This window comes from Cutaneotrichosporon cavernicola (genome assembly GCF_030864355.1).
Source record: "Cutaneotrichosporon cavernicola HIS019 DNA, chromosome: 1".
Lineage (NCBI taxonomy): Eukaryota > Fungi > Basidiomycota > Tremellomycetes > Trichosporonales > Trichosporonaceae > Cutaneotrichosporon > Cutaneotrichosporon cavernicola.
The window spans coordinates 1,867,111-1,885,619 of NC_083393.1; the positions used below are offsets into that span (position 1 = coordinate 1,867,111).

The window sequence follows — 18,509 nt, forward strand, 5'->3', positions numbered from 1 at the left end:
TAGATGAAAATGGAGTACTGCCCGACTGCCTAAATCATTGCATTACACTACATCCCACAACACTTGTTACATCTTAGGCTTGGGGATCTGCGCCTTGCGCTCGTCTGAGACGCGCTTGATCATCCTCTGGTAGCCCGGACGCGCCTTGATGCGCTCGAGCCATGCCAGTGTAGCAGGAGCAAGCGTTGCCCCGAGCGGGTTAACAGGCTTGGCGAACCACGTGAGCGGGAAAAGCATCATGAACTGGGATCAGCACACCCCCCAAGGACCAACTCACGTCACCAATACCTGGCTTGTCGCCGCCCGAGAACCAAGTGTGGGTCTGGAGGAATGCGTCGGCCTCGGCCAGCGCCTGGTTCCCCGACCCGCGGAACAGCTTGGCAAGATGGGCCTGGTAAGCCTGCGCGCCCTTCTTCTCCTCGGCGCTCATGTTCTTCGTAACCGCCGGCAGGGCTACCGAGTTGAGCATGGCCGAGCCACAGGCAGGCATGACGCGGCCCTCGGCGAAGTGAGCCCAGTAGGTCGAGTCGAGGGAGGGAGTGCTCTCGACATTGTCGGACGGGAAGGACTGGACTAGGCGCTCGACGATGTATCCCGACTCCTTGAGGAGTTCGCCGTTCAGGAACGCCGAGGGAGCCTAGCGTTAGAGATGGAGATAGGAGATAGGAAACCCACCTTGCCGTCCTTGATGTGGTCGGTGAGCGTACTCGTCACACGGCCCTTGCTGGTGTCGGGAATGTGGATCACGACCTTGTATGGAATGCCTAGCTCCTCAACGAGCCAGACGATGCGCTCCGAGCGCGAGCCGAGCATGTGGTGGATCGTGAGGTCTGACATGATGAGTGGGTGTTTGAGAAAGTGACAAGACTGCCAAAGTGAGTGGTGTATGTTCCATTTGGCACCGGCTACTTGTCATCCGAAACCCACACGATTACGGAGGTGACCGCATTCCTCGGACACTCCACCTTGTAATCAATCAATTAGCCTCACATCTCACCATGCTCTGGTATCCCTCGCTATCCCTCGCTACCCTACTACCCCCGCATTCCAATAGTGACCATCTGGGGAATAGGCGCGGACGAGCTCGCGGCCGCAGCTTCGGGTTCATCGCCGAGCGGGGTTGGAGGGCATGATGGGAGCAAGCAAGGTTGAGGAAGAATAGAGACAATGCAACTTTGCGGCTCAGATTGTTCAGATTGTTCCTGGGTGCCATCCTTCGACCAGCCTACATCACAAACTGCAAAGGGGATTGAAACGGGACTGATGGACTCTATAACGGCCGCACGATGCACTGGACAAAAACTTCATCGGAGGGTATATCAATCGATACTGTAGCTCGACAGAGAGCATGTTCCAGCGCTCGACTACTTGTGAGGTGAGATTGGCGACAGTCACTTCCAGGCAATTCAGACCATTGTATTCACTTTATCGAGGCCCACCGCACTACTCTACAGCGCACTAGCCCGATTTTCTAATTTGTGTAATGGCGTTGCCTTCAAGCGCAAAAGTCTCACCCTCGCTATTCACTAGCACCTCCACATGGTCACAACAATAGAGTACAGGTACATGCACTCATGTATACATAGTGTGCTGGTTGGCTATGCAAATGTAGTGGCAACAGATGGCAAGCACCGTGATTGTCCCAATCTAGTCTGACCCTCAAAAATAGTGGGTGGCCACGCACATATACCCACCTCCTACCTGAGCAGCCATCGTCTCAGGCTGTTTGACGCTCCCCGCGTTGCCCACGACCCATATCGCCTCGAACTGCTGCCCACAGCGCTTACCCAGCGCAGGCGCCCTGATGGCGATAAAAGTTCGGAGCTGGGCCACGACCGGCGCCAATGAGAGGCGGTACGTGATCAACTCCTCGCGCCACTTCTTGTCCAGGACGCTCTGGATGTACTCGTCCGCGATGGAGTGTACCTTGGCCGCAATCGCCATATGGACCTCGACGGCGTGCGCAACGTTCGCGTCCGACGTGTCTATCGCGGCGAGGTCGGCGGTGATGTTTCGCTCCCACTGGTGTCAGCACGTTCAACAACAAGCTCACGATGAGCAAGCTCTCGGTCTCCTCTTCGCTTGCGCCATTCTTGTACTGCCTCACCCACTCGCCTACCAGGTCGCGCGTTGCAACCGGTAGTTGTATGGGGAGATCGGCCTCTACATCATCCAAAAGTTTCAGGATCCGCTGGTGATTGCGGTCTGCCATCTTGTTGCGTTCTTCGGCGAGCATGGTTAGGCGACTATGGGGAGGATGCGAAAGGAAAGTTGACAAGATGGATGGGAGAAAGGATGACAGATAGGATGATGGGAAAGAGCAAATATAAAAGACAAAGGTTGAGTCACGAGTTAGGTTGTGAGAGAGGTATCTGAGTATCTGAATTGTGAATGTGGGGCGAGAAACACATTTACTTCGTACGCCACAAACTAACATCTATCACACGATCACACGACACGATGCACGATGCTAGCGTCGACAAATTTCGCGCACAATTCATATGTTAAAATCACCGTCCTCTCCGCCGGTTCGGGTGTCTCCTATGTTTGTGAAACAATCTATCACGCGATCTTTATTCTTCCTTGTTACAGCTTCCCTGCTTGCCATCCCCCTCACCGATCGCTGACAGGTGACTCATGAGACCCCTCTTCCGCCTTCCCCTTATTTTTGTTCTTCTCCGTCAGCGTCATCACGTGGACCTGGTCAGCGACACGTATCTCCCTGAACTAAGACCGTTGCGTTCAACAAGCGGCCAGATGAAGTTCAATAGGTGCGAAGGTCGTGGATTTCAAGCGCGATGCGGGCGTTACGCAAATTCCCCTCGTGCTGCCAGGTTGCCATCTCGACCTCAATGGGAACGGGTTTAAAGACAGTCATTGTGAGTAGGAGGACCGGGGTGGCGAACTCCTCCTGGTGCCAGCCTGGGAGCCCGATCTCCTCGAGAACAGGTTTGAGGTCAGGCAGGATGGGCATGGGCGGCTGGAGCCAGAATTGCCCATCCCAGCCCATCACTCAATTACACCCACAAGCCGGGGGAGGGGTCCCCAGTCCTCCCTGAAGGGCATGAGGTTCTCCAGGAGAACGGGGCCCGGATAGAAGATGGGCTCTTGATCCTACTGCTCTGGAAGGTTGGAGAACGATGGGTGCTGGCCGTCGGGCATGGCGGTGAAGGGATTATCTAAGGTGATGTGGTTAAAGTGTAGTGGGAGAAATCAAGGTTGCGGCCTGAACAGTGGATAATGATATAGGACATCTTCGACGTGAGAGCTGCCACACACCTCTCTCGTCACTGCTCTGGCACTCACCACTCTGGCACTCAGCCAAAACCGGGTTTCTTGCGAAACTCTCTCTTCGGATGGCATCCACTCAGCCTCGTCGCCCCATCCACCGTCGCTACACGCCAGAGTCGCCATGTATATTGCCCATTGTTTCTCAAACTGTTTGATATTTCATCATGGTAGACCTAGTATCCTTTTAATTGTTCTCTATGGACATATGACAGGTATAGTTATAGTTGTACTCTGGGTCTCGCGCTTTATTGGTTGCTCCTAGGATCCAAGTCAGGCCTCGTCGAAGCCCCCAGGTCCCACAAACCTCGCCCAATTCGCAATCTCCGCTTTGCGTTCGGGATCCAGGCGATTGGGGTCAGGTTTGGGTTTGGAGTCGGGCTTGGTCCCCCCCGTCATATTCACCAACGCGCGGGCTGCCACATGTCTTTCCGCCAGGTCCACTATCTGGTTCAGGACAATTCGGTGGGCTTTCAATGCCGTGCCGAGCTTTATCTGTGGTTGTATGATGCCGAACCGAGCTTTGATCTCTTCGGCTCGCTGGCGTCAACACAGCCTCCGGATGGACTCACTGATTTAATGATCATCAGTTCCGCTTCTCCTAGACCTTGTTCCATAAGGTTCCAGGCGTCGTCTAGTAGTTCACGAGTACCCAAATTTACCGGCATGGAGAGAGGCTTTTCTGCCCGGTTGAGTCGGTTTTCAAGAAGCAACCACGCGTAGCCTGGTGTCTTCTTAATCCTCTCCGGGTTGGGACTGTCGTTAACACCACTCTCTATAGCTCTCCCATCTCCTACTTACTCCAATCGGGACGTTGCCATCGTCGGTAAAAAGTGGGTGGAAAAGGACTGCGGAGGGAAGGTGAAACGTGATGGGAAAGGAAATGGACAATGTGAAAGTTGCATCAGGTGGGGCGAAAGGACAGAAATGTATTACACGCTACAAGAAACCCCACACTCAAGCACCCTCAATCACCTTGTTCTCTGCGCGCCGGATAACTTCGTCCATTACCTGGAGATGTGTCCGAATGGCCTTTGGGAGTTGTAGAGATGGGGGAAGCGTCCCCAGCTTTGGCATCTGCATCCGCACTGCCATTGCTCGCTACGATTAGCTTAAGGGGGAAGGGACGCGAGGAAGGACTAACGTAACGCAGGATCTCCACTCGCGCGGCGGTACATCCATTGTTCAGGTAGCCCTCGAACATATATACGAGATCGCGTGTGCTGAGGGGGAGTGGAGAGACGAGCCCTTCCTCAGCCTTGTTGAGTTTGCCGACAAGATGGTCCCGCACGGCTGCGGCTTGCCAACCCCTAGCTCTGACTCCCTTCGGAGCCTGGCGGCGGCTGGCGTCAGCGAGTGCAAGGCTGCCTCCTGTGGTTGGAACTGTCATAAGAGCTTACTGTATGGGGACAGGTGGCAGCATGTCGATTCGATCAGTTGCAAGACGTGGAAGGAAAAGATCGAGTTGAGGTTAGTGCGATTGGTTAGATGCTGTTCAGTTTTAAGGTAGAACTGTTGGAGCACTGATGGAACAGAAACATGGTGGAAACCCATCATCGACGCACATTGTCGAACAATGTCACATCATAGCGCATCAATTGACCGATTTAATATGGCAGAACTGTACATACAGTAAACACCCGAAAATTCAGCAAATTCCGTGAATTCAAACACTGAGAACTAGATGGTATTCTCTAAACCAGGTCTCCACGCCAGTTAGGCGTCTCAAGGGCCATCCATCCGCCCTTCTCTAGCGGAATCTTCTTGCGGCTCCGCTGGTGCCTCCTTGGGCAACCCACATACTACTATAGTAATACAAGTGCATACATGGCGCTCCTGGCGCATCTAGATTAAAATTGTGTGCTAGCCGTTCTACGCCACATCCCATCCCTCTACGCTCATGGCGAGCGCATGCAAGTCGATAAGGTACGCATTCAGGTCGTCTCCTCCGTTCTTGCTGTCCGCGCGGCACTGGAGCTCGAGCATGGCGTTGTAGTCCTCGAACGAGAAGGCGGGCTTGCGCGTGCGTATGCTCTCAAGCATGCGCTTGGGCCCCTTCTCGAACAGGTCCCAGTACTCAATGGCATGCGAGAGCATGCCCTCTTGCTCGTGGCCTAAGCTCACGATCCCGCGCAGCGTCTGTTGCAGCGAAAGGATGTTGCGGCGGAGCTTGCGCGCACCGGCTGCGTTGACACGCTTGACCTGTCGCGCGGCGTGGACGAAGACGTGGTCGATGAGGAGCGCGAGGCCTCGGAACATGAAGCTGGTGTGAGCGGGGTTCTGGACGGCATCAATCTGGCTGAAAGTCATTGAAATGAGCCGAAGCAATGAGCCAAGACACAACGAGCCAAGGCAGCTGACAAACGGAGAACCCGGAACATCACTCACCCATGCTCTGACGCGGACAACGTTTTGGACGCAATGTGGTCCATCTCCATTAAGCTCGTGTTGAGATCGACGACATCCGGATCAGGCTCAAGCGCCTCCGACTCGAGGAAGTACTCGGACCGCTGCAGCGACGCGTAGAGGTTGCACAGCACGCGACAACGCACTTCGAGATGGAGAGTGTTGAGAGCACCCTCGATGAGCTGCTCGTACGTTTGCACTATTGCCTTGAAGCGCTGTGCCATCGCCTCCGTGAGAGGCAACCTCGGAGTCTGGCCAGGCTCCCGTTCTGTGCGCTTGTCGATCGTAGCCTCGTCTGCCAGTTCCTGCAGATCGAGGAGGGCATTCATGAACCACCGCACACTGTGGGCGAGGTTGCCGAGCGCTTCGAGGCGACGCGAACTGTTGATGAGCTGTGACTCGGGTGGTGGCTGGTCGCTGAGAAGCGCCATCTCGAGATTAACCTCCTTCAGGCCGACAGTTTCCGTCTCTCGCGCATCCAAGAGTGCGACTGTGCGGACATGCTGTAGCGCGGTGGACATGTCCTCGCGCTGGCTCCAGGTGGCTGGGAGAGCCAGTGCGCCTGGCGCCGCTTGCACAGACGGCGGGAGGGCCACAAGATCCTTGAAGCGCGCGCTGCACTGCTGGTAGTACTGTGCCACGACGCCCACGATGAGACGCGAATACCGCTCGCGGTGAAACGGGGTCTCTTGGAGCATCGCGCAAAGGGCCTGGATGAGCGCCATGACGCGCACTGTGGATTTGAGAGGAGGCTTGACGTCGGCGCTCGAGCGCAGGGACGGACGTCGGTCCAGCTGGAACGCATCATGGCCGGAGACGGCGTGCTGGAACGAGGCGTTGACCTTCTCGTCGAGCTGCGGGAGGAACACGTCGTTGACGAATTCTTCGAGCACTGTGCCGAACTGCGTCATCTCTTCCTCGAAACCGTGAGGGACGATCGCAGTGGCCCGGTCGATGAGCGCGAGCGTTGGCTGGAAGAGGATGGTGACGTTGAAGGGGTTGGCAGGGATGAGAGTTCGGTGCTTACCCGAGACCGAGTAGCGGTCATCGGGGTTGACGTGGGTGCCGTTGAGAACAGCCACATTGTCACCAGCCTGGAGGTTGATGAGGCCTGGTACGGACGCGCGGAGCGTCTGCTTGAGCCCATCGTCGACATCCTTGATCTCGTTGTTGACCGCGCGCTGGTCCGAGTCGCCGAACTTGAACAGCTCCCGCTGCTTGTCGCGCACGAGCTTGCCCTCGCGCAGGATCTCGTTGATACTCGGAATCGCGTTGTGGATGAGCACTGATGCCTGCGAGTTGTCCTCGAGGTACGTCTGGAGGAGATGGCGAACTTCCTGCTGAATAGGCCGCAGAACCTCGAGCACGGGCGCGTTGAGGTTCAGGTCGGTCTTAGTCATGTCCTTGAAGTCGCGGCGCGATGCGATCCACTTGACGACCTCATACACGGTGCGGTGGCCTTCCATGACCGCTGCGATCTTTGAGTACAGCGTCCAGAACAGGTCTCGTAAGACGACAGCGTGCTTGGGTGGCCCGCTAGCATCGAGCGAAACGACGACGCGTAATGTGTCGTTCTGGAACAGGGGCATGCTCTCCAAGTCCTGCTTCTCGGCAAGCAGCAGGCTCTGAGGGCGCGCCGCAGACATGACGGCCATCTCTTCGGACCGCTGCTCGGCGCGCTCGGCGACCTCTTCGGTTGTGACGTCGATGAGTTGATGGATCTCAACGGGCACACGCTGGATGACTGTGTCGAGTGCTGAGCCGAGTCTTCCCATCGCAGCGAGCGCCTCGAGGATCATCTCCATGTACCCGAACGTGTCGAACTCGCCACCCATCGGCTCGTTGGCAACAAGCGATGAGATGGAAGTAATCGACGTCGTGTTGGCAATCTGGCTCGCCGTCCTCGCTTGCCGTGAGTTGCTTGCTATTTCATTGAGCAATGGTTCGTGGTTCGGCTTGACCGCCAATGATGCGAGGTATGTCGAGAAGCGCGAGTCGGGACTCTCTTCGTCCATCTCCTTGGCGATCTGCTCGCCGTTAACCGAGACGACCGGCAAACTCTCTTGACCCGGCATGTATGCCTTCCATCGTCCGTCGCTGTTGAACGCTTTTAGGTAGAGGTGGTTATGGAGCTCCTCGACGAGAATATCCGTCAACGTGTTCTCTTGCGTGTGGAAGTACTGCTTGAGATCTGACAGCGCGCCGACCTCCTGCAGCACCTCACGATTCGCCGTCTTGATGCTTCTCTGTAGCAAAAGCGCAGCCTGGAGGAAGCGCTTGTCAGTCAAGCAACTCTCCAACTGCTCGGGCACCTGCTTGAGCTCCTCGACGAGGTCGAGGACCTGGAGCATCTCCTTGACCATGCGTTCGCGGGTGCGGATGGATGCGAGTTCGGCCTTGCCCTTGGCACCGATGCCCTCGCGCGCCTCCTTTAGCCCTTCTCTAGACGTCTTGACCTGCTCCTGCGCGCGATCGAGCGTGGCGACAAAGTTGGAGTGTGTTGGAAGCGACGCCGCGAACGTCTGAAAATGGGACTGCACGGCCTTCTGGAGCGAACCCGACAGTGCAGTGTGTACGCGGAGGAAGGACTGGAGGTCGGGATGTTCTGTGCCCCCTTGGCCCGTTTCTGAAGCGAGTAGAGAGAGGGCTAGTGAAGAAGGGGAGAACTGGCGTCAGACGTGAGATAATACAGGCAACCTCACATCACCGTCCATGATGAACGGCCAGTCGGTGCGAATCTTGCGCATGACCGCTGACATTAGCTCATTATCCAGTAAGGAACGCACCGTCGATCTCCGCGAAGCGTCCGCCGGTCGTCCCGACAATATCGTCCCAGTCTTCCTTGCTCGGTTGCGTACGTTTCGGTCGTGGTGGCCTCCGCACGGTTTCGGTGCGGCTCTGCTTGCTGGCCGCCATAAAAGCGGCCGCAGCATTCCGGAGTGCGTTTCCTCCGGCTGCGCCTGCCGACACGGGTGTGCGGAGGGCAGCAGCCTGCGCCGTCTCGTTAGTCTGCTGGCGCGCGACTGAGCGTTGTGCGCGGTCGGCCGCCCATGGGTCGCTAGATTCGCCGCGTGGAAGGGGGACTACGGGGCTCGCGGCCTCATCGTCACCGTTGCTCATGACACTGAGCCGGGTGGAGATGGAGGCATGCGCACGGACCGGCGGAATCAGCGTGTCTTCCGGTGTGCCGCGCGCCCTGGAACGTGCGGGCCGGCTCGGCGACGTGGGCAGGGGTGGAGAATGTGGAGGTGGAGAGCGTGCTGGGGGAGAGCGCGCTTCTCCGTTCCCACTCCTAGATGGAGATGGGCCAGGGGCCGCCTGACTTCCGTTCCATACTTGGCCGATGCCGAGGGGTGCAGCATTGCGGTCGATGTTGGGAAGGGAGGACTGTGCAGCCTGGGATGTGGTGGAGATGAGTGTAGGATTTGAGATCTTTAAGCGCGACGAGGCGGGGTTATTGCGAGACATGGCGCCTCGCCCGCTACTCTGCGTCTAGAGGGTTTGATGAGAGATGAGATGCAGTTGTAGTTGTAGTTGTAAGCTGAAAGTGAGTAGGGCCCGAGACGCGTCGAGCCAAGATGTCATATCGCGTGTCACCCACGAGGGATCCTTGATGACGGAGAAATGCGGTATTATGACCCGTGGCATCGCGGAGTGAGCTCCCTTGCCCTCCTCCAACCATCTCCGGTGTATCGCTCAGCGACATCACCGCCTAGCACGTTACTCCGCTCGTTCCGCTCGTCACCCGCTTCGGCCGAGACACCCTCTACCCTTCCCGACCCGGCCACCGACAAGCTCCTGACGCTATGGCAAGCCACCGCGAGGCGACGCAGCCCGACAAGGACTATGTCGACCCCAACCCCATGCCTCCTTCCGTGCCACATGTCAACGAGCTCGGCACCACCTCGGCGCCGCTCAAGTCGGCATCCTACTTCATTGGCGACTACTGCCGCGAGGTCAACGGCGAGTATCCCAGTCTTTGGGAGGTTGGGATTGGTGTCGGAATGTGCCCGAGGCTGCTCCGATGTCGAAACACAGAGCTCGGTGGAGGAGATGGGCCATCGGTTGTGGGGTGGTTGTCGCCCACTTGTCTGCGCGCGTTCACACCTACGAGTGTAACAACACCTTCAAGAGGGGGCCGACGTGCAATTCACCTGGCGCCTAGCCCGGCTTTGCCTGCACCACGACCACCCCCGTACATCTCCCTCCAGCATCTCTATCCAACACCAATCCTCCTCCACCTGCACTCTCCGCGACACCGCTAACCTACAGAGGACTTCATGCTTTGCAAGAACCAGGACCGCGACCCCGCGCACTGCCTGAAGGAGGGCCGCAAGGTCACGCGGTGTGCCCAGGAGGTTATTAGCAAGATTCGTGAGGCGTGCTTGGTCGAGTTTGACGCGCACTGGAAGTGCTTGGAGAACAACAACCAGGTGGGTGTTGCAGGCTGCTAGCAGGCTGCTAGCAGGCGGCTAGCGCATTGAGCGTGTGTGGTCATTGAGGCACATGGTCACGCCCGAGGTGTGTGTGGATGCCATCGAGGGCGACGGCAGGGTGAGCGTGGCGTGTGTCACCTGCGGATGGGACGCGTTCGCCTAACATCCACCGTCGCGGTTGGTCGGACATGGATGCGCCAGGCCAGGCAGGCCGTTGGACTGGCAGCGGAGTTGAACGCGGCAGTCGTTGTGCCGGCCACGATGCGCCAGCTGCGACAGCACGGTAGTGGCCCTCGGGCCTGCCCGCTTCGATGGCAACTATCTCTCCACCCACCCCCATTTTCGCCAACCCCATTCTCGGTGTTGGCCCAAGCCTTGGATCAGAATTCTAGCTAACCCCAGTACCTCCAGGCGTGCCGCAAGCAGGAGAAGCCATTCAACCAGTGCGTCTTCACCAACTTTGGCCTCAAGAAGAACATTCCCGGCGCCCCAGAGGGCGAGCCACAGGTGTTCGAGAAGAAGCACCCGATCTTTACCCGGGTTCAGAAGTAGGCGGATGCATGCAAAATGGCACTAGAGCGTACAATATTCGGAACGGGCTGTGCGTCTAAAGATCGGTTTCTCTCCTCGGGGGTGCTCCGTGACGGAACCCAGATTTGTGATGCTCGGCTGTCGGCGAGACTGCCCCCCCCCACAGCTGACATCGAGGGGGCGCTTGACTGCCACTTACGCGATCACTTGCGCCGTCTCCATAAGCTTGAGGTTCTCAATATGGTAGTTCTCCCCCAAGAGCGTCTTACACACCGCGACAATACTGTCGAGCCGGGTCATCAGCGCGTAGATCGTACTCACGCCGAGCGCGTACCGCATATAATCGTCGCTCTGGAGCACCTCGGCTGTAACATGCGTCGGCATGCCCTCCCACCCTTCAGCGGGATCAGGCAACTCAACGCCCTTGTACCGGTTCATGTGGTACTTGGCAACGAGCGGACCAGGCGTGATTTGGGGCAATGGAGCGGCAGCCCTCAAAGCGGAAGAGGTCATGGAGATGACGGCGAGGACGTCACCCAGGAAGAGGGGGTCACACATGCGCGTGCGGAGGAGGAGGGCTTTACGCCATGTCGGTGGCATCTGAGGGAGGAGGTGGTTGAACATTGCCAACAGCGACATTGTTTCGACAAGGATTGCCTGAAGACCGCCGTAGGCGTCCTTGGGCCAGGTGCCGCGTAGCGAGAGCTCTTTCTGCGCAAACTCATGTCTCATCCCCAACTTGGTAAGCTTTGCGCGCTGCTTGAGTAGTTCGGCGCGCACGTGCTGGTTGAACTCCATGTTGGCGTGGGAGTGGGGGTCGTTGGCCGCACTCAACTCCTGGCACAGGATGTGACCGACGTTCGAGATCGCGCGCGCGTAGCTGTACCGGATCGCGCGCTTGGCCGAGTACGTCGGTGGTACTGGGGTCAGCTGTAGTCAGAATACTAGCTGCGCACCTAATGAGAAGATCCACGCTGCCGTGATTCCGATCACAACGCAGACGAAGCGCAGCCACGCCAGTTCAAAGCCCCACGACGCGTTCGTCATCCGGAACAGGTGGCCGTTGAGGTACGAGTACCCGATGACGAGGTTGACCGAAGCGCAGAACACGATGTTGGAAAGCGTCGGTCCGGGCCAGTGCACGCGGAACAGCATGAGCCCGAAGAAGAGAAATGCGCATACGACCGCAAGGCCGTACGGGTTACCTGGACCCGACCCCGAGCCCATGTACCACGCGACGAGGCCGACGATGCCGCCCCAGAAGCTCGCGAGCAGGCGCGAGAACCACGACGAGAACGTGTCGCCCGCATACACAGCGAGCGTCATCTGCGCCATGATCGTACACCAGATTCCGCGGTTGTAGTAATAAAAGGTCGCTGACGAGGCTAGGAACGCTGGAAGCGAGGTGAGACAGCCCAGCACGCCTGCCTTGAAGCCGAACATCGCACTCCGGCTGAACAGGAGGTCGGGAATTGCGCTAAGGCGCGAGAGGAGGCTCATCCCTGGGCTCCCGAACGGCTTGTAGTCCGGGTTGCGTCCGCGCACCTGGCCGAGCATGTCGACGTCGTCCTGCTCCTCCGAGTGGTCGAACGCATCTGCCTCCTGTGCGTCATCTGGTCCATCCGAGTGTTCGGGCTTGACGCTTGCCCTGAACTGCCGGAACAGCTTCATAATGTTTGGGAACCACAGGCGGCGACGCTGTCGCCGCGCGTCAGTCTCAATGAGCATGTCCAGGAACTTGAGGGCGGCCTCACTGAACTCAATGAGGTGGTAGCTTGCGACTAGGCAGTAGAACAGACCCATATGCTGCGACGGGCTGAGATGGGCGTCGCGCTTGTGCGTGGGGTCAAACAGGTGGCGGTACGGACGCGTGACGACGCCGCGGTGCTCCTTGAATTCGGCAAGTGCAACGCGTAGCAGCGCCGTCGTGCTCAGTACGTCGCGCGCTTCCGCGTGCCGCTTCTTGTCGCTCGTCACGGACCATGTGCACGCCGTTGTTATGCCCGCGCGCAGCGCCTTAACAAGCGGGAGTGCGCCCTTCGCCAACAACTCCAACTGCTCTATTGCCTTGTGGAGGTCGCGGTCGGTGCCGCTCTCGAGGTCCATGTACCGCTGGCTCTCGTACACACCAACGGGCTGCTGCGACTTGCGCAGCTGGTCAAGCAACGATAGCGCGCTGTCTCTCAAACTGTCCTTGTGGTCCTTGAGCTCCAGTACGCGGTTCTTGCGACGCCTGCCGCGCGGACGCGGCTCCCCTGACCCGGAGTGTTCACGATCGCTGTGCGGCGACGTGTCGCGTGAGCGCGGGAGGTGGAAGAGGCGATGGGCGAGCGACTCGTGTCTGGTGCGTCGCGACTCGCGGCGAGACTCGCGCTCGCTATGCTCGTCGTCGGACACATCCGGTGTGACCATCGGCGTGGGCCCGTCGGGTGTCTCGTCGTGAGGCGTTTCGAAGCCTGTTGAACGAGGGGTTAGGGGCGCGTCGTCTGCCACAGAGGCGCGCCGCATGTCCTTGTAAGATGCGGATGCCCGGCGCAGGTCCTTGAGACTGATCGCGCTGCCCTTGACGGATCCCGGCCGCGAGAAGACGCGGCTCCCTGGCCGGCTTAACGTTGCCAGGTTTAGCGAGCTTTGCGCATTGTAGCCTTTGGAGTCGAGGGCCGTCCGACGGACTTTGTTGACGATGGTGTTGAAGAAGAAGCTGAAGCCGGAGGCGCGCACCTGCACGCTGGCCAGCACGTTGAAGATCTCGCGCAAGTCGCGCCCCGGAATGCGGCCGTAGCTTATGTCGATGTCAAGGTATCGCTGCTGCGCGTTAAGTGGCTGCATCCCCGCCAAGGTCTTAAGAAGCACAGTGCGGATCTCAGCGCTGCGATCACCCCATGCGGTGATCTTGGCGTCCATCTCTGCGCGCTCGTCGAAGCTCGAGAGGCTCGAAGGTTGGTGCTTTGTGCCAAATGTGCTCATACTACTCGCTTCCGAGAACAGCGACTCGATCTTGCCCATCGCGTCCTCGAGTGGGTCGAGGACGCCCACGAAACGACCCCGGAACTGGCCAGAGACGGACTGCGGGATTAAGAGGGAGCACAGCAGCGCGATCCCTGCCTGGAAGCACATGGGCTTGTACACGATCCAGGGGATCAGGTAGTTGGCGGACGGGTAGAGGGGCACGAGGGTGAGGGTTACGTCGATGAGGATGCACGACAGAACGATCGGCAGCGTTGCGGGACTCGGCTGCGTCCGCATCTTCCACCAGAGCTGATGTCAGCCGTGGGGGATGAAGGTAAGGGGCGTTTGTGACTCACGAGCACCGCCGTACCAACACACAACCACACACAAGATACGATCGCTGGCCCGGCTTGGAGATACGTCGCGTCGAACACCTGATGTCAGCCAATATGTTACGCCCAAACCCAAACCTATGTAACTCACCACTTTCATCTGCTGGATCATGGGAGTCTCGCCAGCATACTGCGCCATCTTCTCAGCGACCTTGGCCGGGTCCACCGGATGCCTCGTAGCCTCCGCCACGCGGATTCCGAGGGCGCACCACGCCCAAGCGACCGAGATATAGAAGAAGAGGTTGGACATGACCTCGAGGAACTGGACGAACGGCGCAGATGGCGGAACCATGATACTCATAATGAGCGCGAGGAACGCGGCCTGGCCCATCTGAAGGCCGACGGGATGGATGAGCATGAACAGCATCCCGATCCATAACTGCTATCAGCGAGATATGAGAGGAACTCACGGATAGGGCACAGCGCACGACCGGCCGCATATCGTTCTTGTTCAGCTTGGGCTTGATCCATGCGATGTGCGGGTTGGCCAGGAACTTGTCGAACAGCTGGCGAGCCTTGGACTTGGGCTTCTCCTTGCCGTTCACCTCCTCCTTCTGGTCCTCGTAGGAGGAAAGCGGCTGCTTCGACATGCCCTCCCCATTACTTCCATTGCCGTTACTTCTGTTGCCGGTGGGGAGACCGCGGATAGACGAGCTCCGGCGCTGATCCTCCGTGTCCGACTCGGAGGCGATGGTGAACTGGATATGCTTGCTCCGCCTTCGTCGCCGGGACCGTTGGACCGCTGTAGGTCCGCTGGTAGAGCCGGAGACGTGGTTGACAACGGGAACATTCTTCGCCTCGCTGTGCGTCGGACCTAAGGCTGGTCCTCCCGGTGCAGGGTCAGATAGACGAGATGGAGAGGATGGAGTCGAGGCATTTGGCGTGGGAGTGATGTGGTCGGGATGGGGAGGGTTGGTAGGCGGTCGATCTTGATCTTGGGTAGTTCGGGGAGACTGATCGAGGTCAGTCACCTTGATCACCGGGGTCTGGGGCCTTGCCTGCCTGTCGTTGTTGGGATCGTTGTCCATCACTGTGATGGGAGAATAGTGTGATGATAACAGCACATTGAACGGTGACAGTCAATCCCCAACTCCAGCCGCCTCTAAAACAGGAAAACGTGATAAACGTTCCACAAACAACATGACGGTACCACGCCAGAGACCGAAGTCAGGGAAAGTCTCAGCTGCGACACATTCCCGGGTGCTCCGATTGCGATGACCCAGGACCCGACGATAACTTACCAAGACCACCCAGGTCTAGAACTTCCATGTCTAAACTTAGATCAACACAGCGAGGAGATGAACAAGTGGTGCAAGGGGTACAACATGGTGGGTATTGTCTATGTAGCGGCCCAAGGGATGCGTCGCTGTCTCTCACGGCGCTGATCTCAGCCACGGGCATCTCCGATGCCGAACTCCGCAGCTCTGTTAGGGTCTAGACCACCTCCCCATCCTCGGGCCACTGCACAGCTGGCAGCGGGGTCTCCCAATCCACCTTCTCCGCATTCTCCGCAGGCAGCCACTGGAACGCGAGACTAAGGAACGCGCGCGCAAAGCCGGGCAAGTTCGTCTCTGGCAAGTCGGAGAGGGGAGCAATCTCGAAGTGCGGCACCAGACGGCGCAGCACGCTGTCCTCGTATGTCCGAGGCGCGGCGCGGCCCTTGCGCTTCTTCTTGGGCTTCTGGAACTCGTCCTCCTCCTTCTCCTGTCCCGGAGTTTCACGCACGAAGCCGGGGAGATACTCTCCCAAGTCGTTACCCAGGAGAACAATTCCCGAGGTGAGGCGCGTGGAGTAATTCTTGGCCAGGAAGGACTCGTAAAGCGCCTTGCTGCAGTGTGGCATGTACACCAGCGTCGGCTTGTCAGTGAGCTCATGCTCGCCACGCAGGTTGTCGGTGATGATGGTGACGGAGAGGGACGTGAGGACACGCGTGTCACCCTCGTCGAAGACAGGGTCGAAAGCCGAGATGGAAGATGGCAGTGCGCCAAGGGCCGATGCAAGTTCGAGAGCCAGCGCGAGCTGAATCTTGGCCGTGCGGTCGCCGTACGGTCTCCCGAGGCCGAGGCAGAGGATCCCGAGCTCCTTCTCCGCGCTATCGAATAACAGAGGCCTGAGGCGCTCGATTAAGGCTGGTGTCAGCTCAAGCTGATGGTGACGTAACCAACTGACCACTCCACTCTTCGGCCCACTTCTCAACCAGCTTCTCACGCATGCTCTGCACATCGGCCACAGCACGCTCGACGTCCTCGTCCGTGATGACGGTGACCTTCTCATCCTTCTGATTCTTCTTTCCCTTCCGCTTCGGCTGCACGAACTGCTTCTCTGTGCGCTCCATCTCGCGTTCCTTCGTCGTCAGGGGTGGCGGAACGAGGCCAGCCTTGACGGCCTTCTTCGCCTCCTTCCGCTTCTCCTTGAACATCTCCTTGGCGACTTCGGCTTCCTCCTTCTTGCGCGCCTCGCGCAGCCGCCTCTTATCGCGCTTCGACATCTGAGGCTCCGCGGTGGAGGGCGCGTCCGATTCGTCGTCGATGACGGGTGTTGATTTCCTGGAGGGCTCCTTCTTCGTCTTACGTGGCACAGGTGCCACCTCTGGTTCAGGCTCAGGCTCATGCTTGGATTCAGACTCGGAGAGCAACCCGTCTTTAAGGTTCGCCTTCTCTTTCCGCGCCTTTGCCTCCTTCATGGCAGATCTGAGGTCAGCTCTGTCGATGTTACCGGAGCTCACAATTTCGACTTCTCTTCAGCCTCCAACAAGTCAAGCTCCTCCAGCTGCAGCAACTCGAGCATCAGTTCCTGGTCATCGAGCTCGGCCTCTCCGAACTCCTCCGCAGGCGTTTCCAAGGGCGTGGCAAAGTCGTCCTCGTCAAAGCCCGCGTTCTCCGCGCGCATTTCCTTGGCCATGCTGCCGTCAGCTTACGTGACGTCGTAAAAACTCACCGCCACACCGACTGCTTGTGCTTCTTGCTACGCTCATGATTCGACCAGCTCGCCTCGCTCTGGAACGTCTTGTTGCACGCGACGCACTCGAAAATCTCACCGCCCTCCCCATCATCCATCCGGATGCCCGTCCCATCGCCCTCTTGGGCATACTCGTCTATCTCATCCTCCTCATCCGATGCAACATTGACCTTCTGCCATTCCTGTTCTTGGAACGCCTCGGCCGCGCGCATACGCTCCTCCTCACGCCGCTTGGCCGCTTCGGCGTCGACACGAGGCGCGCGTCGCGGCGTGGAAGTTCCTGAGCCAACAGGCTTCTTCTTCTTCACCTCAGCCTGGTAAGCCTTGTATCGTGGGTCGCGGTGCTGGATGAACGAGACGAGTGTCTGGTGTGAGCTTTCGTGATCTTCATGTGAGCTCACCCGAACAGTGTCGATGTACTCCTTGCGGTGGTCCTCGCGGACCTTCTTGTTCTCCTTCTCCATAAGGCGGCGGATCTCGCGCGTCTCGGCGCGATGCGTGTCCCACTTTTCTACCCATTCGAAGCGCTTCTCAGTCGTGAACTCGCCCCATGCGGTGTAGAAGTCACGTGCCCAGTCCGACTGCGCCTTCTCCGCCTTGGTAAGGCCGGGTTGTGGGGCATAAGGCGTAGTGGAATCACCGAAGGAAGGGTAATGCACTGGCACACCTCCCTCGGGAGTGTGCAGCACCTCGTCTGAGGCAAGGACGTTGAACAGTGTCCTATACACGGAGTAGAAGCCCTGCCGTCAGCTAGACCGCATCATCCATGATCTAAAGTACTCGCCTCTGCACTGTCGTCCATCTTACGCGCCAGCTTGGGGTCAAAGAATCGCATCAGCTGGTCGATCTTGACACCGGGATCCCCGCGCTTCCGCCTATTGAACTTGGATTTGGGGTCCGCGACTCCCGAGTCGCCCGCACGGACATGGTCGTAGAAGTCGTCGTCGTTAGTCTCAATATGATCGTTACGATGGCGGTCGTAGAACGCTCGTTCCTGCCGTCAGCTACAATGAGGTCACGACGTACATTAGGGTCAGATAGGACTTCATATGCCTGTTGCAGGTCTGCGAAGATCTTAGTCGCCTCCTCCGCACGGTGGTGGTTCTTGTCCGGGTGATTGATTAGCTGGGGTCAGATACGGTTAACGGTTGACTAGCAAGATCTAACGCACAGCAAGCTTGCGGTACGATTTCTGAACGTCAGCGGTGCCACAAGGAAGGACGGACTTTGATCTCCTCGGCGGTGGCCTCTATGTCGACTTGGAGGATCTCGTAGTAGTCGGCAGGGCCTTCTATCTCTTCCTTATTGTCTCGGGTGCGGGACTGATCGTTACCCATGATGACGAGGTCAAGATGTTCAGAGTTGAATGTCAGATGAGGGTCGGCATGTAGTATGCACAGATCAGACTTCTAAAGTGGAGGTAATCAACTATGTAGAGAATGCCACGTAAACTTACAGTTGGGTAAGTGCCTGGTTAAGTGCACAGACGTGTGGTGGAGGTGGTCCGTGTGTTCATGTGCCATCACAATCATCCTCAACCACTTCTACC

The 18,509-nt window shown here is 58.2% G+C and overlaps 6 protein-coding genes across 6 annotated transcripts; 1 reads left to right on the forward strand and 5 right to left on the reverse strand.

The window, feature by feature from the left end:
- Positions 1-66: 66 nt before the first annotated feature.
- On the reverse strand, positions 67-2,236 carry CcaverHIS019_0106940 (uncharacterized protein; the record flags this gene model as incomplete). The annotated part of the gene is made up of 5 exons (XM_060603166.1): positions 67-243; positions 278-637; positions 676-830; positions 1,695-2,022; positions 2,054-2,236. 5 exons carry the CDS (start codon positions 2,234-2,236, stop codon positions 67-69), a joined length of 1,203 nt encoding a protein of 400 aa, XP_060453242.1.
- Positions 2,237-4,245: 2,009 nt separating this feature from the next.
- CcaverHIS019_0106950 (uncharacterized protein) lies at positions 4,246-4,711 on the reverse strand (the record flags this gene model as incomplete). Its single annotated transcript, XM_060603177.1, has 3 exons — positions 4,246-4,389; positions 4,433-4,631; positions 4,689-4,711. 3 exons carry the CDS (start codon positions 4,709-4,711, stop codon positions 4,246-4,248), a joined length of 366 nt encoding a protein of 121 aa, XP_060453243.1.
- A 449-nt stretch (positions 4,712-5,160) lies between these two features.
- Positions 5,161-9,162, reverse strand: SEC8 (uncharacterized protein; the record flags this gene model as incomplete). The annotated part of the gene is made up of 4 exons (XM_060603188.1): positions 5,161-5,551; positions 5,677-8,360; positions 8,397-8,446; positions 8,481-9,162. The coding sequence occupies 4 exons, from the start codon at positions 9,160-9,162 to the stop codon at positions 5,161-5,163; spliced, it is 3,807 nt and encodes a 1,268-aa protein (XP_060453244.1).
- Positions 9,163-9,500: 338 nt separating this feature from the next.
- On the forward strand, positions 9,501-10,682 carry NdufA8 (uncharacterized protein; the record flags this gene model as incomplete). Its single annotated transcript, XM_060603199.1, has 3 exons — positions 9,501-9,657; positions 9,967-10,127; positions 10,533-10,682. 3 exons carry the CDS (start codon positions 9,501-9,503, stop codon positions 10,680-10,682), a joined length of 468 nt encoding a protein of 155 aa, XP_060453245.1.
- A 174-nt stretch (positions 10,683-10,856) lies between these two features.
- Positions 10,857-15,030, reverse strand: CcaverHIS019_0106980 (uncharacterized protein; the record flags this gene model as incomplete). The annotated part of the gene is made up of 5 exons (XM_060603210.1): positions 10,857-11,581; positions 11,618-13,919; positions 13,967-14,044; positions 14,094-14,381; positions 14,413-15,030. 5 exons carry the CDS (start codon positions 15,028-15,030, stop codon positions 10,857-10,859), a joined length of 4,011 nt encoding a protein of 1,336 aa, XP_060453246.1.
- A 406-nt stretch (positions 15,031-15,436) lies between these two features.
- On the reverse strand, positions 15,437-18,297 carry CcaverHIS019_0106990 (uncharacterized protein; the record flags this gene model as incomplete). Its single annotated transcript, XM_060603221.1, has 9 exons — positions 15,437-16,131; positions 16,172-16,692; positions 16,728-16,904; positions 16,940-17,325; positions 17,362-17,700; positions 17,745-17,954; positions 17,987-18,085; positions 18,132-18,152; positions 18,187-18,297. The coding sequence occupies 9 exons, from the start codon at positions 18,295-18,297 to the stop codon at positions 15,437-15,439; spliced, it is 2,559 nt and encodes an 852-aa protein (XP_060453247.1).
- Positions 18,298-18,509: the final 212 nt, after the last annotated feature.